Genomic DNA, 13,605 nt, shown 5'->3' with positions numbered 1-13,605 from the left:
AGGTGTTGAAGTAGAGGCTGAGACTCATAGCCAAACTTTGGGCAGAGTGCAGGGAATCTTATGAAAGAAGGGGGCAGGGAATAGAAAGACCTGGAGGGGACAGGAGCTCCACAAGGAAAGCAACAGAACCAAGAAATCTGGGCCCAGGGGTCTTTTCTGAGATTGATACTCCAACTAAGGACCATGCATGGAAAGAACCTAGAACCCCTGCACAGATGTGGCCCATGGCAAATGGGAACAGGACTGTCTCTGACATGAACTCAGTGGCTGGCTCTTTGATCACCTGCCCCTGAGTGGGGAGCAGCCTTACCAGGCCACAGAGGAAGACAATGCAGCCAGTCCTGATGAGACCTGATAGGCTAGGATCAAATGGAAGGGGAGGAGGGCTTCCCCTATCAGTGGATTTGGGGAGAGGCATGGGAGGAGATGAGGGAGGAAGGTTGGGATTGGGAGGGAATGAGGGAGGGGGCTACAACTGGCATACAAAGTGAATGAAATGTAATTACTAAAAAATAAATAAAATTTTTAAAAAATGGAGCCCTGGGGACCCTGAAGAGACTGATACCCCAACCAAGGACAGTGCATGGAGAGGACCGAAAACCCCAGTTCAGATGTAGCTCATAGGCTCAGTCTCCAAGTGGGGTCCCTAGTAAGGGGAGCAGGGATTTGCTCTAGCATGAACTCAGTGGCAGGATCTCTGATTACCTCCCCCTGGGGGTGCAGCCTTGCCAGGCCACAGAAGAAGACAAAGCAATCAATCTTGATGAAACCTGATAGGCTAGGGTCAAGTAGAAGGGGAGGAGGACTGTCTCTATCAGTGGACTATGGGAGCAGCATAGGGGGAGAAGAGGGAAGGAGGGTGAGATTGGGAGGAGACAAGGGGGGGGGGGCACAGCCAGGATACAAATTGAATAAATTGTAATAAATGATAATAATAAAAAAAGAAAAAAAAAGACCCAGCTATATACTACTCCTAGGCATATATCCAAAATATGCTCAAGTATACAACAAGGACATTTGCTCAACCATGTTTGTAGCAGCTTTACTCATAATAGCCAGAATCTGGAAACAACCCAGATGTCCCTCAGCAAAGGAATGGATACAGAGACGGTCCATTTCACAATGGAATACCACTCAGCTACTAAAAAGGAAATCATGAAATTTGGTGGCAAACGGTGGGAACTAGAAAAGATCATCCTGAGTGAGATATTCCGGAAGCAGAAAGACACACATGGTATATACTCACTTACAAGTGGATATTAGACATATAATACAGGATAAACATACTAAAATCTGTACACCTAAAGAAGCTAAGCAAGAAGGACTCTGGGTAAGATGCTCAATCCTCACTCAGAAGGGCAAATGGGAGAATCTTAATGAGGAGCTCTCATGGCGTGAGGTCATGTCTTTGGGGAGGGATGTCTTGGTGAGTATCGATGCAGAGAGATCCAGCCCACTGTGAGCACAGAGTCCTGGGCTGGGCCCTGAACTGTGCAAGAGTGAAGAGAGCCAGATGCACAGAAGTAGCCGTGTCTTTGTGTTTATTTCTCTCTGCTATTGGCTGTGGATGTGATGTGACAGGGGGCTTAAGTTCATGTTCTGACTCCCGACTTGATGATGGACTGGAAGTTGGCAATGTAAGCTGAATAGACCCTTTCCACCCCTGAATTGCTTTTGATCAGGGTGTTTTGTCATAGCAAAAGAAATGAAACTAGAGTGTTGCCCTAGCGAAGTAGACTCAACATTCAGCTGCTTTTTGTTTGTTTGTTTGTTTTTGTTTCTTGTTATTTTGTATTCAGGGTCTTGCGTTATTGCCCTGGATGGTCTGGAACTCACTCATAGTCTAGGCTGACCTCATACTCAGTGTGATCCTCCTGCCTCTGTTTCCAAATGCTGTGATTTATAGTTAGGTGCCATCCTACCCACCTCCATTTAGTCTGCATATCTGCAAAATAAAAAAGGGTGGGATTCAACCTAAAGATTTTGTTTTGTTTAAAGTCTCACTATGTAGCCCTGTTTAGCCTGGATCTCATCACGCAGGCCAGGCTGGCCTTAGATCTGCAGTAATCCTCCTGCTGCCGCCTCCTGAGGTCAACACTGAACCAATAAGCCTGATGGAGTCTAAGGATTTTAAAGATCTGATGTGACATGGATTATCATGTTGTTGGTCCCCTCCCCCCCCAGGCAAAACCAGGAAGACTGTGGTTCTCTTTCATTAGGAAAAGGAGCTGTCCTTTCTTTCCACGTGGGAAAGAAGAGAAGGGCTGTCAGGGACTCAAGATCAGCTGAACATATGAAGGTGTCAGTGCCCAGTGTTACACAGAACTGGCACGAGGAAGCAGGCATGCAGGGTGGTGCTGGGCAGGTAGAAACAGATTTCCTTTCTGGTGAAATCGCAGGTGAGAGGCACAGGGCCCCCCAAGATCCTTATTTGATCTACTATGAGCTACATTTTAGAAGGGAGGCAGCCAGCATAATACAAAGAAGGGAAGCTAGCGGGACCAGAAGTGAGGCCGGGCAGTGGTGGCGCACACCTTAAATCCCAGTGCTTGGGAGGCAGAGGCAGGTGGATCTCTGAGTGTGACAGGACAGCTGGGGCTACAGTAAACCTGTCTCAAAAGAAAAAAAAAAAGAACGAAACAGGAGTTAGAGGCAGGTGTGTGACTTGCACTTGAGGAGCAGAAGGATTCCAGGAGAATCCTTCTATACAGGAGCTATACAGTATAAGAAAGAGTTCAAGGCCAGCCTGGACAGCCTACATACACTACCACAGCGAGACCCTGTGTTTGAACAAACGAGGGCTGGGGCTACAGCTCAGTGGTAGAACACTCATCTAGCATGCCCAAGGTTCAGTCCCTTGCACTGAAAACAGAGTAACAACAGTAGCCACGCAGTTAAGGAGTCAATAATGTGGCGCACACAGAGTTTGAACCCTGGCTGCCACACCCTAACTGTGTGATCTGAAAAGCCACTGTCTGCCCACGAAGTCTGCCTCCTCCCTCACCCCAGCTGGTTGCTCACTTGACTAATGGCTAGGTTAGTACGGCACGCTCGGGGCTTTCTGTGAGCGTGTCCCCTCGGAGCATTCACGGAGTGGGGAAGCCTTGCTCTGAACGTGCCTGGTGCCACCTCACGAGGGGAGGAAGGGAGGAAAAGGAGAAGAGTCATCACCACACCTTTGAGCTGCTGGCCTTTCTACTCACTACTGTCCGCACTAGCACAGGCAATGCTCCTCAGCTCTCCCTCAGTTGTCCTCAGTTGCTGGGAGCTCTTTCATTCACATTAGTCTCAGTCTTCTAGAAAGATCCACCCTAGAGGAGACGCTGCTTGATTTTCATCCCCAGAGAAGGCTTCCCACTGAGTTCTTAGGGAAAGTCTGCTCCGCCGAGTAGGGTGAATGGAGGCAGTTTCTAGCTGCACTATCTCCTCGGATTTATTACATGATACCAGGGTCAAGTATTTTCAGAGTGATTACTTTTTTTTTTTTTTCCTTTCTCCTTTTTCAGGTGTTTCCTGGGAATCAAGTCCCACCCTGAAGTCTTCCTTTAGGCAACTCCAATAGAGCTGTAAGACAACCCTTGGGAAGAGCAGTAACCATGGAGGGAATCTCTTCACAGTAACCACAGGGCCACGATGGCCAGTCATGGCAAATACCTACCTCACCAGGTGATGCTATGGAGACCTCTGACAGACATTCAGACACATGAACCTGATGTCACCTGCTGACATCGTCAGAGATGGATGGAAATGTGTGCAGATGTGCAGCCGTATTGGAATACGGCTGGGCAGGCTTTCCCACAAGGAAGAGATTTCTATGTACAGGCAGAGGCAGGCAGAGCTCAGGCAGGTTGAACTTACAGTGTTACCCACCCACCCATATCACTTTTTTTTCCCTAAAAGAAAGGTCTTAATTTGGGGGAAAGAATTCCTTTTCATTTCTTTTGTATTATTTGAGCTTTTTATATCTACATGGTAGTTTCAATGCTAATGGCCACCGTGGACTCATATTGTTTGGATACTTGGTTCTGAGCCAGTGGACCTGTTTGGGAAAGACTAGGAGGAACGGCTTTGTTGGAGGTTTGTCTCTGGGGTGGGCTTTGAGGTTTTAAACGACTCATTCCCAGTGTGCTCTCTCTCCGCCTCCTGCGTATTCAGCTGTTCCTGTTGCCATGTCTTTGCTTTACTACCGTAGACTGTAACCTTTTGAAACCATAAGTTCAATTAAACACTTTCTTTTAAAAGTCGCCTTGTCCACAGTGTCTGGTGAGGGCAACAAAAAGTACCCAATATGATATACATGTAAAATCAATTGAAATAACAATCCTGCTATCATCATCGTGTTTCAGTTTGTTAAGGAAACGAGGCTAGCTGACCTCTTGGCACAAATCGGCTTACACTGGCAATCGTGAGGGCGACCAAGAGCTCTATAGAAATGTGACCATGAAGCCAGGAGGTGTTGGCACACGCCTTTAAGCCCAGCACTCGGGAGGCAGAGGCAGGTGGACCTCTGAGTTTGAGGGCAGCCTGGAGAGAAGCTACAGAGCAAGTTCCAGGACATCCAGGGCTACAAAGAGAAACTGTGTTTCAAAAAACAAAACCAACTAAACCAAAAATATAAAACCGTGTCCATGAAATGTATGAAGTCCGTAAGTGTGTTTTAATGTAGAGGCTCCTGGAAAGCATATGGGGATATTACTTTATTCATTTTTTAATTTCTAATTTTGTTTTCTTTTTTGAGACAGGGTTTCAATCCTATAGCCCAGGCCGGGCTCAAACTCACAATAATCCTCCTGCCTCAGCAGCCTTTAGAGTACCAGTGCTACTACTTCAGACATAGGTCACGACACCTAGCTTGCAGTTTCACTTCTCTTAAGCTCTTCACAACACTATTTCAGATTTGTTCTCTTCAGTTTCTCACAGGAGTCTTGTAGGATGGGCATTATCTGAACAGCAGAATGGGTTACAGCACGGCTTGCTCAGCCACAGGATCCAGTGTTAGAGGAAGATAGGCCTGATGCCACTGTGGCCCCGCAGTACTCAGCAGCTACCAGAAGCTCACAGGTTTGCTGGGGGGAGTGAGTGCATGCCTGGGGGTCATGCCCTGGGCCTGAGAACTAACCTGCAAGGTCGTAGAGTTCAGTGTCAGAGGCACTGGCCAAGGCTTCTTCCAGTTCTGGGTCCAGGGTCACTTTCTCTTCTTTACGAGTTTCTACAGGCTTCTCCTTGGGGATAAACACTCTCCCTTTAAATCAAAAGAAAACCGAAGATGACTGAGCTGCTGCCTTATGGGGAGGGCTGGCAGCCTGAACAGAAGAGATCACGTTGGCATTAAAGACCCGCGTCACTGAGCTGTTCCATAGCGTTTGAGGCTCCTGACCCGCTGGGCTGGGGCTAATCTATTCTGAGAAGGAAGGAATCCTGCCTCTCACCACGCAGGACTCCCCTGAGCTCACTTCAGCAGTTAAGCTTCTTCTAACAGTGATTGTTAATATCGCCAGCTTGACAGGATCTAGAAAAGAGAAGTCTCCGGGAGAAGTGTTTATGAGGGAGTTTCTAGATCGGGTTAACTGGGAAAATCCACCCTAAATGAGGGAGGCTCCAATCCGTGGGCTGGCATCCTGGATTGTATGAAAAGGAGAAGGCGGGCTGAGGACCAGCGTCCATCTGCTTCCTGCCTGGGGATGCAAAGTAAGCCTCTGCTTTAGGCTTCTGCTGCCAAGATGGACTGTGACTCCAAATAGACCCATCCTTCCCTACGTTGCTTCTGTCACAGCAACAACACTGTCCCACCAGCCATCTCCTAAGCGACAGGATGTGACTGTGTGCACCCTTTATACCCAGAGAACCTCTGCCTTCCTTTCCAACTCCATTGCCACAAGCCTCCTGAAGATTAACCTGGATCCACGGGGTAATTTGCCATAGCCACTCCTGTGCTCAGAGAGGAAATGGCAAAAGCTTTCTCTCTTTTTATTCTGTCATTATGTGATACATAGCATTTGAGGAATTTTATTGAAGATTTTTTTTAACATTATACTTTATCCTTGTCAAAATTTGGATAAGTCCAACAGCAACTGTGCTACCTTAGAAACAGCTCATTCTCCCCAGTAACCCATGGCTGTTTGCCTACCTCATCATCGATCAGCTCGACTTTCTTAATTTCCCTCCCAGTGGCGTGTGGCCTGTCAGATGTGCACAGCACAGAGGCAGTGACAGGGTCCGCTCATGCCGAGGGCTGCCTTTTCCTTGCCACTGAGGACAGGCTCACAGGCCACCTCACTGGAGCTCAGAGGAGGGAGAGCCTCCTCCGCGTCACCCAGGTCCACCGCGGGGATACTGAGAGCACACAACCACCAAACAAGCAATGTGCTGAGCGTGACCTCGGGGCTATCACAGCAGTGCCCAAGTGGGGGCATCTGCAATAACCAATGAACCCGGAGAGGAGCCATGGTCCTCATCCACGAGCTGTAATTTACCTCGGGGTTCACTTTGGCCGTTGGACCTGTGTCTACGAGCCACAATGCTCTAAAACACCCCGAGTAGTCCGTGGGCTTCTTTCCTGCTCCAAGGCCAGCTCCTTTGCTTGGCGCTCCACAATACGCAAAGGGCACTGAGTCCCAAGACGTTCAGTCTGAGGGCCCTACCTTTCTTCTCTCCTGTGAAGGGCACGAAGTCCTCTCTGTCTTTCTGTTCCAAAGCCTCCTTCTCCAGGTACATGAGGAGGTGCTCGCGGTCAAATGGGCCGGTGGCTGCTTTCTGGGTCTGGTCTTTCTGTCGGAATCCAGCTGGTAGCATTGCACTCTGACGAGACAGAGACGAGATGGGGGGGGGACGTTTGCTAGACTGCATTTCTTTCTTTACTCTTTCTCGGTTGCTGTCAGTGGGAAGGCAGTGGGGGCGCCTTTACTGGCTGAGGCCTGGGGTCTCGAGGATGGCTGTGGGGACGTGCTTGTTCTGACCTCCTCTCCTAAGAGAGCGAACCCAAGCAGCCCAGGGGGCACAGCGACAGAAGCGTCATCCCCTGGACCCTCTGCAGCTGCCATCTAGAATGTGAGAGGAAGGGTCTTTCTGTGTCCACTGTCATTAGGTTTGGTCAGGTGTGCACACAAGGGCTCCTAAGGCAGGATGGCTCTACCCTCGAATATTTCTAACCTGTTTCGTCCAGAAACAACCGTGGGGTAAGGAAATATGCTCTATGTCGATATCTGCCCAAGTAAGACCTGAGACACAGTCGCATGTAGCCCTGGCTGGCCTCGAACTCACTATGTAACCAAGGCTAGCCCTGACTCCTGATCCTCCATTTCCTGAGGGCTGGGATTCAAAACATGTATCAACATGGCTAACTCTTGTTTTTGGTGTTTTGCTTTTTTTCTGGACAAAGTTTTGCCACATAGCACTGGCTTTTCTGGAACTCGCTATATAGACCAGGCTTGCCTCAAACTCCCAGAGAACTGCCTGCCTCTACCTTACAAGTATTGGGATTAAAGCCCCTACATCTGGCTTTATTTTAGATTTTTAAATCAAGGTCTCTCTCTCTCTCTCTCTCTCTCTCTCTCTTTTAAGATTTTATTTATTATTTATTTTATGTCTGAGTGTTCTGCATGTACACCTGCACGCCAGAAAAGGGCATCATATCCCAGTATAGATGGCTGTGAGCCACCATGTGGTGGCTGGGAATTGAACTCAGGACCTCTGGAAGAGCAGACAGTGCTCTTAACCACTGAACCATCTCTCCAGCCCCAAGGTCTTCCTTTGTAGCCCATGCTGCCCAGGAACTCACCACATTGCTCAGGCTTCACCCAAACTCACAATCTGCCTCTGCCCCCCAAGGGGTTGGGGTGACAGGCATGTGGCATTATGTCTGCCTGCGCTGGTTAAGCCCCAAGATCCCTTCCTTATGTGAATAAATCATTGTACTTAAATTAAAAAAAAAATAACAAATATCCAGAGTATCTGGTACAGCAGAATGCCATATAAATGGGTTTATTTACTTACATCTTTAGATCTTAATCACTACTTGGGATGACTCCAACTTTCAGATGATGTCATCAGGGCTGAAGAAAACACTTGCTAAAGAAACACCCTAAGGAGCTACCCGGCTTTTCAGGAACCGACAAAAACATTAGGAATTGATACAATGATGACCGTCATCTACACGCTGTCATCAAACGTCACGTTCTTTGTATATTTGAACAAAATAATAGCAGTTGTGGTAGCATGTGCTATCCCAGTACTTTGCAGGTGGAGGCTGAATGATCAGAAATTCAAGCTTCTCCTTGCAGACATAATGAGCTTGAAGCCAGTCTTTGCTCTATGAGATATGACTAAACCAAATAAACAAACACAAAACCCAACAACAACAACAACAAACACAAGAAAAACAAAAGAAGCAAGAAGAGAAAAATATGATCTAAAGCCAGGCATGGTGTTGTATGCTTACAGTCAACACACAGGAGGCCAGCCTGGGCTACATACTAAGTTCCAGGCCAGCCTTAGCTACATAGTGAGACTCCATCTTAAAACAAAAATTCTAGGCTGGTTGTAGTGTTGTATACATTTAATCCCAGCACTTGGGAGGCAGAGGTGGGTGGATCTCTATGAATTTGAGACTAGCCTGGGCTACACAGTGAGTTTCAGGCCAGACAAGGCTACATGGTGAGTCCTGTCTTAAAAAAAAAAAAAAGTCTGTTGTAGTGGCTCATGCCTGTTATTCCAACACTTGGAAGGTGGGGAGGTAAAGACAGGAGGAATTCAAGGTCATTCTCAGCTATATAGGGATTCTGCAGCCTACCTGGGCTACAAGACCCTGTCTCAACAAACAAACAAACAAGCAAACAAGTCTGAGGCTGTGGCTTAGTTGGCAGAATGCTTGCCTCACACACAGAAATCCCTAACATGCTGAAAGGTTTGTCATTTGTAATTTGGGAGCTGGAGGCAGGAAGATCAGAAGTGCCGGTCATCCTCAGCTACATACAGCCAGCCTGGAATATATGAGACCCTGTCTCAAAAAAAAATAAAAAAAAATAAAAATAAAACAACCATAAAAGAACAGAACCAAAAGACATGCTGCTCTACAGAGGTGTTTCGACAGCACCGCAGACATTTAGGCCACAGTGTGGGAGCCTGTGTGGGCCACTCCTGTAAGCGTGCCTTCTATTTATGAAATGGCGTTTACAGCCATTTCCCCCAGGGACTCTGGGCCTGGCAAAGAATCTGACACTTAGGAAATACTTTGGTAAGATTCGTTCTCGTCGCTCCCCCACGCCCTATGCTAAATCAGACTGCCCTTTCCCAATGGAAAACACTTTCCCTCACCTAGGGACAAACTGGTTTTTTGAGAAACACACTTGACATTTCTCACTGCGGTGGCCCTGGGGCTCAGCATGAACTTGCAAAAGTGGCTCAGAAGCAATGGGGAAGAACCCAGACTTCTGCATGGGGCGGGTGGGGGGGGGCAGTGAGGACTTCAGCTATGGCTGAAGGAGAGAACCGCTCCCTTGCTCTCACTAAGCACCCCGCTCCGGGCCCACGCCACAAACCTCGGGATCTAGGTCATCTAGGACGTTTTCCAACTGTTTCAGCTCCTCCTCTGACAGCTTGCCAAGTAGCTCATCCTCGTCGACGTTCTTATATTTCTCCAGCTCCTTCTGGAAGGGGAGCGCCATGGCTTCGGAGATGGACCTTTCTCACGCACCTTGAAGTGGGCCAGCTCCCTGAGGCTTCACACTAGCACCAACGAAGAAAAACACTGTCATCTCCCTTACCGTAAACTGTAAAGTTAGCAGCGGACTGTGCCAACCCGGCAATGGAGTCTACACAGACACAGACAATTCGCCTGAAAAGCAGTATGACCTTCCTTTCCAGAGCGGACAACAGCTTACAGTATTTTCACACACAGCATATTATTTCAACCATTCCTCCCCGCCACCCATCCCCACCCCTTAGGGCATCCCTGGAAGGAAAGCCGCAAGACACCATGCCGGGATTTTACAGACTATGACTGAGGTGGCGGTGACCAAGACCTAGCTACGGGAGGCGTGCCTGGCGTCCGGTTCCCGGGGCAGTGAGTGCGGTTCCGTTCTACTACAGGCCTCGCCTTGCTTTCCATTGAGAAGCCGTGAAGAACAATGACCAATTGTGTGGCAGTTGTAAGCAGCATACTTGAGCCTTTTCAGGGTGGAGAGTGCAGTGAAGAACACAGAATGGGATTCATTCAGGAAAGAGTTTAGAGGCTCCGGGTGGAGAACATGTTGTCCCTTAAGTCCACGCAACGAAACCAAGAGACATTCTAAAGCCCTGGCCACACACCGTTACTCTGCTCTTCTTTTTATTTCTCTCCTTATCTTCTATTTTGAATGACATCTTTGAGGGCATTTTAATAGTATTTTTTTTTTTTAATTGCTGGAAAGCTCCGACCTTTAAATAATGTCTTTGGATCACATCCATCCCCTACTACCTCCCTCCAGCTCCCTCTAGAGCCCATAAGCCCACCTCCCTCCCAGCTCTATGTCCCCCTTTATTTTGGTTGTTATTGCTTCTGTAGCCATTCTTCTTAATTTTTCTTCCCTGTGCTCCCAGAACATTCTCATTCAGTGCCCCACCCCTCTGAAATGCCTCATTCTTAAACTTTCACGACAAATGCAAGTTTTGCTCTGTCCCTTGAAGAAGATTCTATGACTCTTCCCTAGCGAGGCAATTCTGCATCTGGGCTCCGGCCAGTTCCTCCAAAGCAGTTAAGCGTTTGTTGGATACCTGCTACTGCCAAGCGGGGTTCTAGAAAAGCTCCCTCCAGGAAGATCACAGCTTAGCAAGACACACACACAGACGGCAATAATGCCATGTGAGAAGTGTTACTATAATGTCTGAAAATTGCTGGGGGAGGAAAGGGGAGAGTCAGCCAAAAAAGAGACTGTCGTTGATCCTTGAAGGAAGAGGTCCTAAGGAGGACAAGGATAGAGAGGAGTGTAAGCAGAGGCACAAGACAGAAACGTATTGTGGTGGAATCGGTTGGGGTAACTAAGAGGAGGATTTGTGGACTGGGAGAAACGGGACGCCCATGAAGGGGCTTCTTTCTGCGCTACGCCTTAGGGACCTGGATCTTAGGTCCAGATCCTACATCCATAGCCCCTGAGTTAAAGGACCTATCACTGGGAAAGTATTTGAGATTATCTAGGTGGGCACAATTTACTCCAAAGTACTCATGTGACAGAAGAGGAAGCCAAGTGGCGATGGCAGGAACGGAAGGTCAGAAGATCACGATGTGGGGCTTCAAAGATGCAGGAAGAGCCACGAGAAGAGCCATGTGGGGACTCTGAATATTGGAAAAGGTTAGGGCCTTCCCCTGGCAGCCTTTAGAGAGCAGTAAGGTTCCGCTGACACCAGCGAGATCCATCGCTAACTTCTGAAAGTGGTGACACGTTTGTATTGTTTTAAGCAACTGAGCTTGCTCTTTGTCATAACAGCTGTACAAAAACTAATACACTCTCTCCCAAACGCTCTCACCTCCAAGGTAAGTGTTCTGGAATACTCCGTTCATCCATGCATTTCTGTTCTCCACTCTGCTCTGCGCCTCAAGAGTACTATCGACTTAGACTGCACCTGTGAGCGCCTGTCTTTTTGCTTTCTGTTTGGCCAACAGGAGGCACCAGCAGCAAAGCAGAGGACATGGTGGTGGGGTGTGGGGTGGGTGTGGAGACAGTGTTTCAGATGATGATGAGATATTCTCCTCACAGGCTACCACCTCCTCTTTTGCTGGCTTCAGGCCTTGGGGTGGTGAAGGGTCTCTGTTATGACTCTTGCCAGATTTCTGCCTTGGTGTTTCCCTAAAGCTTCCTACACCCTTGTAAACAGCCTCTTTATTGAAGCCTTCTCAAGTTATTCCGTCTGAGCACACCCTCTGTTTCTTGTAGGGGAGCTGGCAGATGCTGTACCATTGCTTGGAATGTCCCTTTCCTTTTGTGCTCTGTTTCTGAGGCCTGGCTGAAATCCTAAGCTCTGCAGGACCACAGGACTCCAGAATGAGGGAGGCCTTCGGCCACTCAGCCTAGCCACATAGCCGGCTCTTGGGTTTCTCTCCATCACTCTTTTCTTGGTCTCTTTTCACAGTTTCTCTTCCTCTGCCTTAAATACTGGTGTTCTTCAAAGTCACGTCTTAGAAATTATTGACTCATCCCTCACCAAGGGATGTTTACTTGCCTTGAAATTTTGATTATAAACTGTATTCTTCTAACTTTAAAATATGTATCCTGGATTCTGTTCCCAAGGACCAGATCTGAAATTATCTGACCAAAAATCTCCCCTTGGCTACCTCAGACCCTTAAAACACATCAGAAGAGCTGTCACCTGCCCTTTCTGCCTTTAGAGTTTCAAGAAGTTGTTTCAGAAGCCAGGGTGTCATTCTTTACATTTTCTCTTCCCCTCCTTTCTACCCACCAATCACCAAATCCTATCCTTACGGAACGATGTGATCTCATCTATTTCTGCATCCATGTCCATGTCCACACCCAGCCTTCTGATCACTCTGCACACAGTGGTCCAAGTCATTTTTTTTTTCACCAACTTTATTTTCGTCTTTAAAAAATCCCCCAGTGGCTTCTCATTGCCCCAGTGATGATGTTCAGATTTATGCGGTGGCCTATCCGGCTCTATCCCCCTCCTGCGCTGCATTCCTGATGTCCTCCTGGATCCGGCCTCCTGGACCACTTCCAATTCCTGGCTCATTTCTGTTTCCTGTGCTCCGAGCACTAAGAACCCCTACTCACCGGCTGACTGTCCCACCCCCGGCTGACTTCACCGGACTCATCTTCCAGTCTCTGTGTGAGATTCATTTCTCCCATCAGATCAGACCCCGCGTCAAAATCTAGGTCACTTGCTGCCCCCACGGTGCCCCTTTGACTACAACTTGGCTTCAGCACAATTCCTCGCTAATCTCTGGGAGGGTGGAAACGATATAACTTTTATTCACCAATAAAAGCTTGGCTCCCAGCGCAGATCTTGACCCACAGCAGAGATCCTATAAATATTCATGTCAAATGAAGGAAATGAGTTCATGGCAGTGAGGTGGACATGGGTCCAGAGATCTTTCCACTGAAGCCTTTTTTTTATTTTCTTGCACCCCTCCCCGGAACCTGCTGAGATCACCTGTGCCTGCACGATTCACTCCTCTCTCTAAATTTGCTCTGCCTACGTCACACAATTTAACATCTGTCACTTGTTATCTTTTATGTATGTTATACAGCTCTTTCTCTCCGGATACCACAACCTCCCAGAAAGTAGGGACCATATTCTGATTCTCAGTGCTGCTGGATTTCTCAAGTTCAGGCTTCCATAGTCATTCAAGAAATGTCTATTGAAAGCCTCTCTTTTCCAAACACTGCTGGGACTTAGCAGTGGACAAAACAGATGGTTGTGGGTGCTAACTGGGCCTATAATCCACAGTAGGCAATCACAGTAATAATTTAACCACCAAGAATGTCTGTCAAAGCAAGCTTCATAGACTATAGCCAGGTGCCAGGGGGTCTCAGAGCCAGTGGAGAAAAAGAAAGCGGTAGCTGTTTAGAGAACAAAACCAGTATTGCAATTCAAGGAGAACGTAATTATTGGTGGATC

At 47.9% G+C, this 13,605-nt stretch overlaps 1 protein-coding gene across 1 annotated transcript in view; it reads right to left on the bottom strand.

The window, feature by feature from the left end:
- Window positions 1-13,605, bottom strand: part of Tmod2 (tropomodulin 2) — a 45,590-nt gene that overhangs the window by 22,949 nt on the left and 9,036 nt on the right. Inside the window, exons 2-4 of the mRNA XM_021631613.2 lie at window positions 9,537-9,723; window positions 6,642-6,798; window positions 5,120-5,242 (exon numbers count right to left, since the gene is read on the bottom strand). Of these exons, the coding sequence (XP_021487288.1) occupies window positions 5,120-5,242; window positions 6,642-6,798; window positions 9,537-9,662 (406 nt within the window). The 5' untranslated portion in view covers window positions 9,663-9,723. The remainder of the gene's footprint in view (window positions 1-5,119; window positions 5,243-6,641; window positions 6,799-9,536; window positions 9,724-13,605) is intronic.

This window comes from Meriones unguiculatus, chromosome 6 (assembly GCF_030254825.1).
Source record: "Meriones unguiculatus strain TT.TT164.6M chromosome 6, Bangor_MerUng_6.1, whole genome shotgun sequence".
Taxonomy (NCBI): Eukaryota; Metazoa; Chordata; class Mammalia; order Rodentia; family Muridae; genus Meriones; species Meriones unguiculatus.
This window is presented reverse-complemented; position numbering and strand designations above follow the sequence as displayed.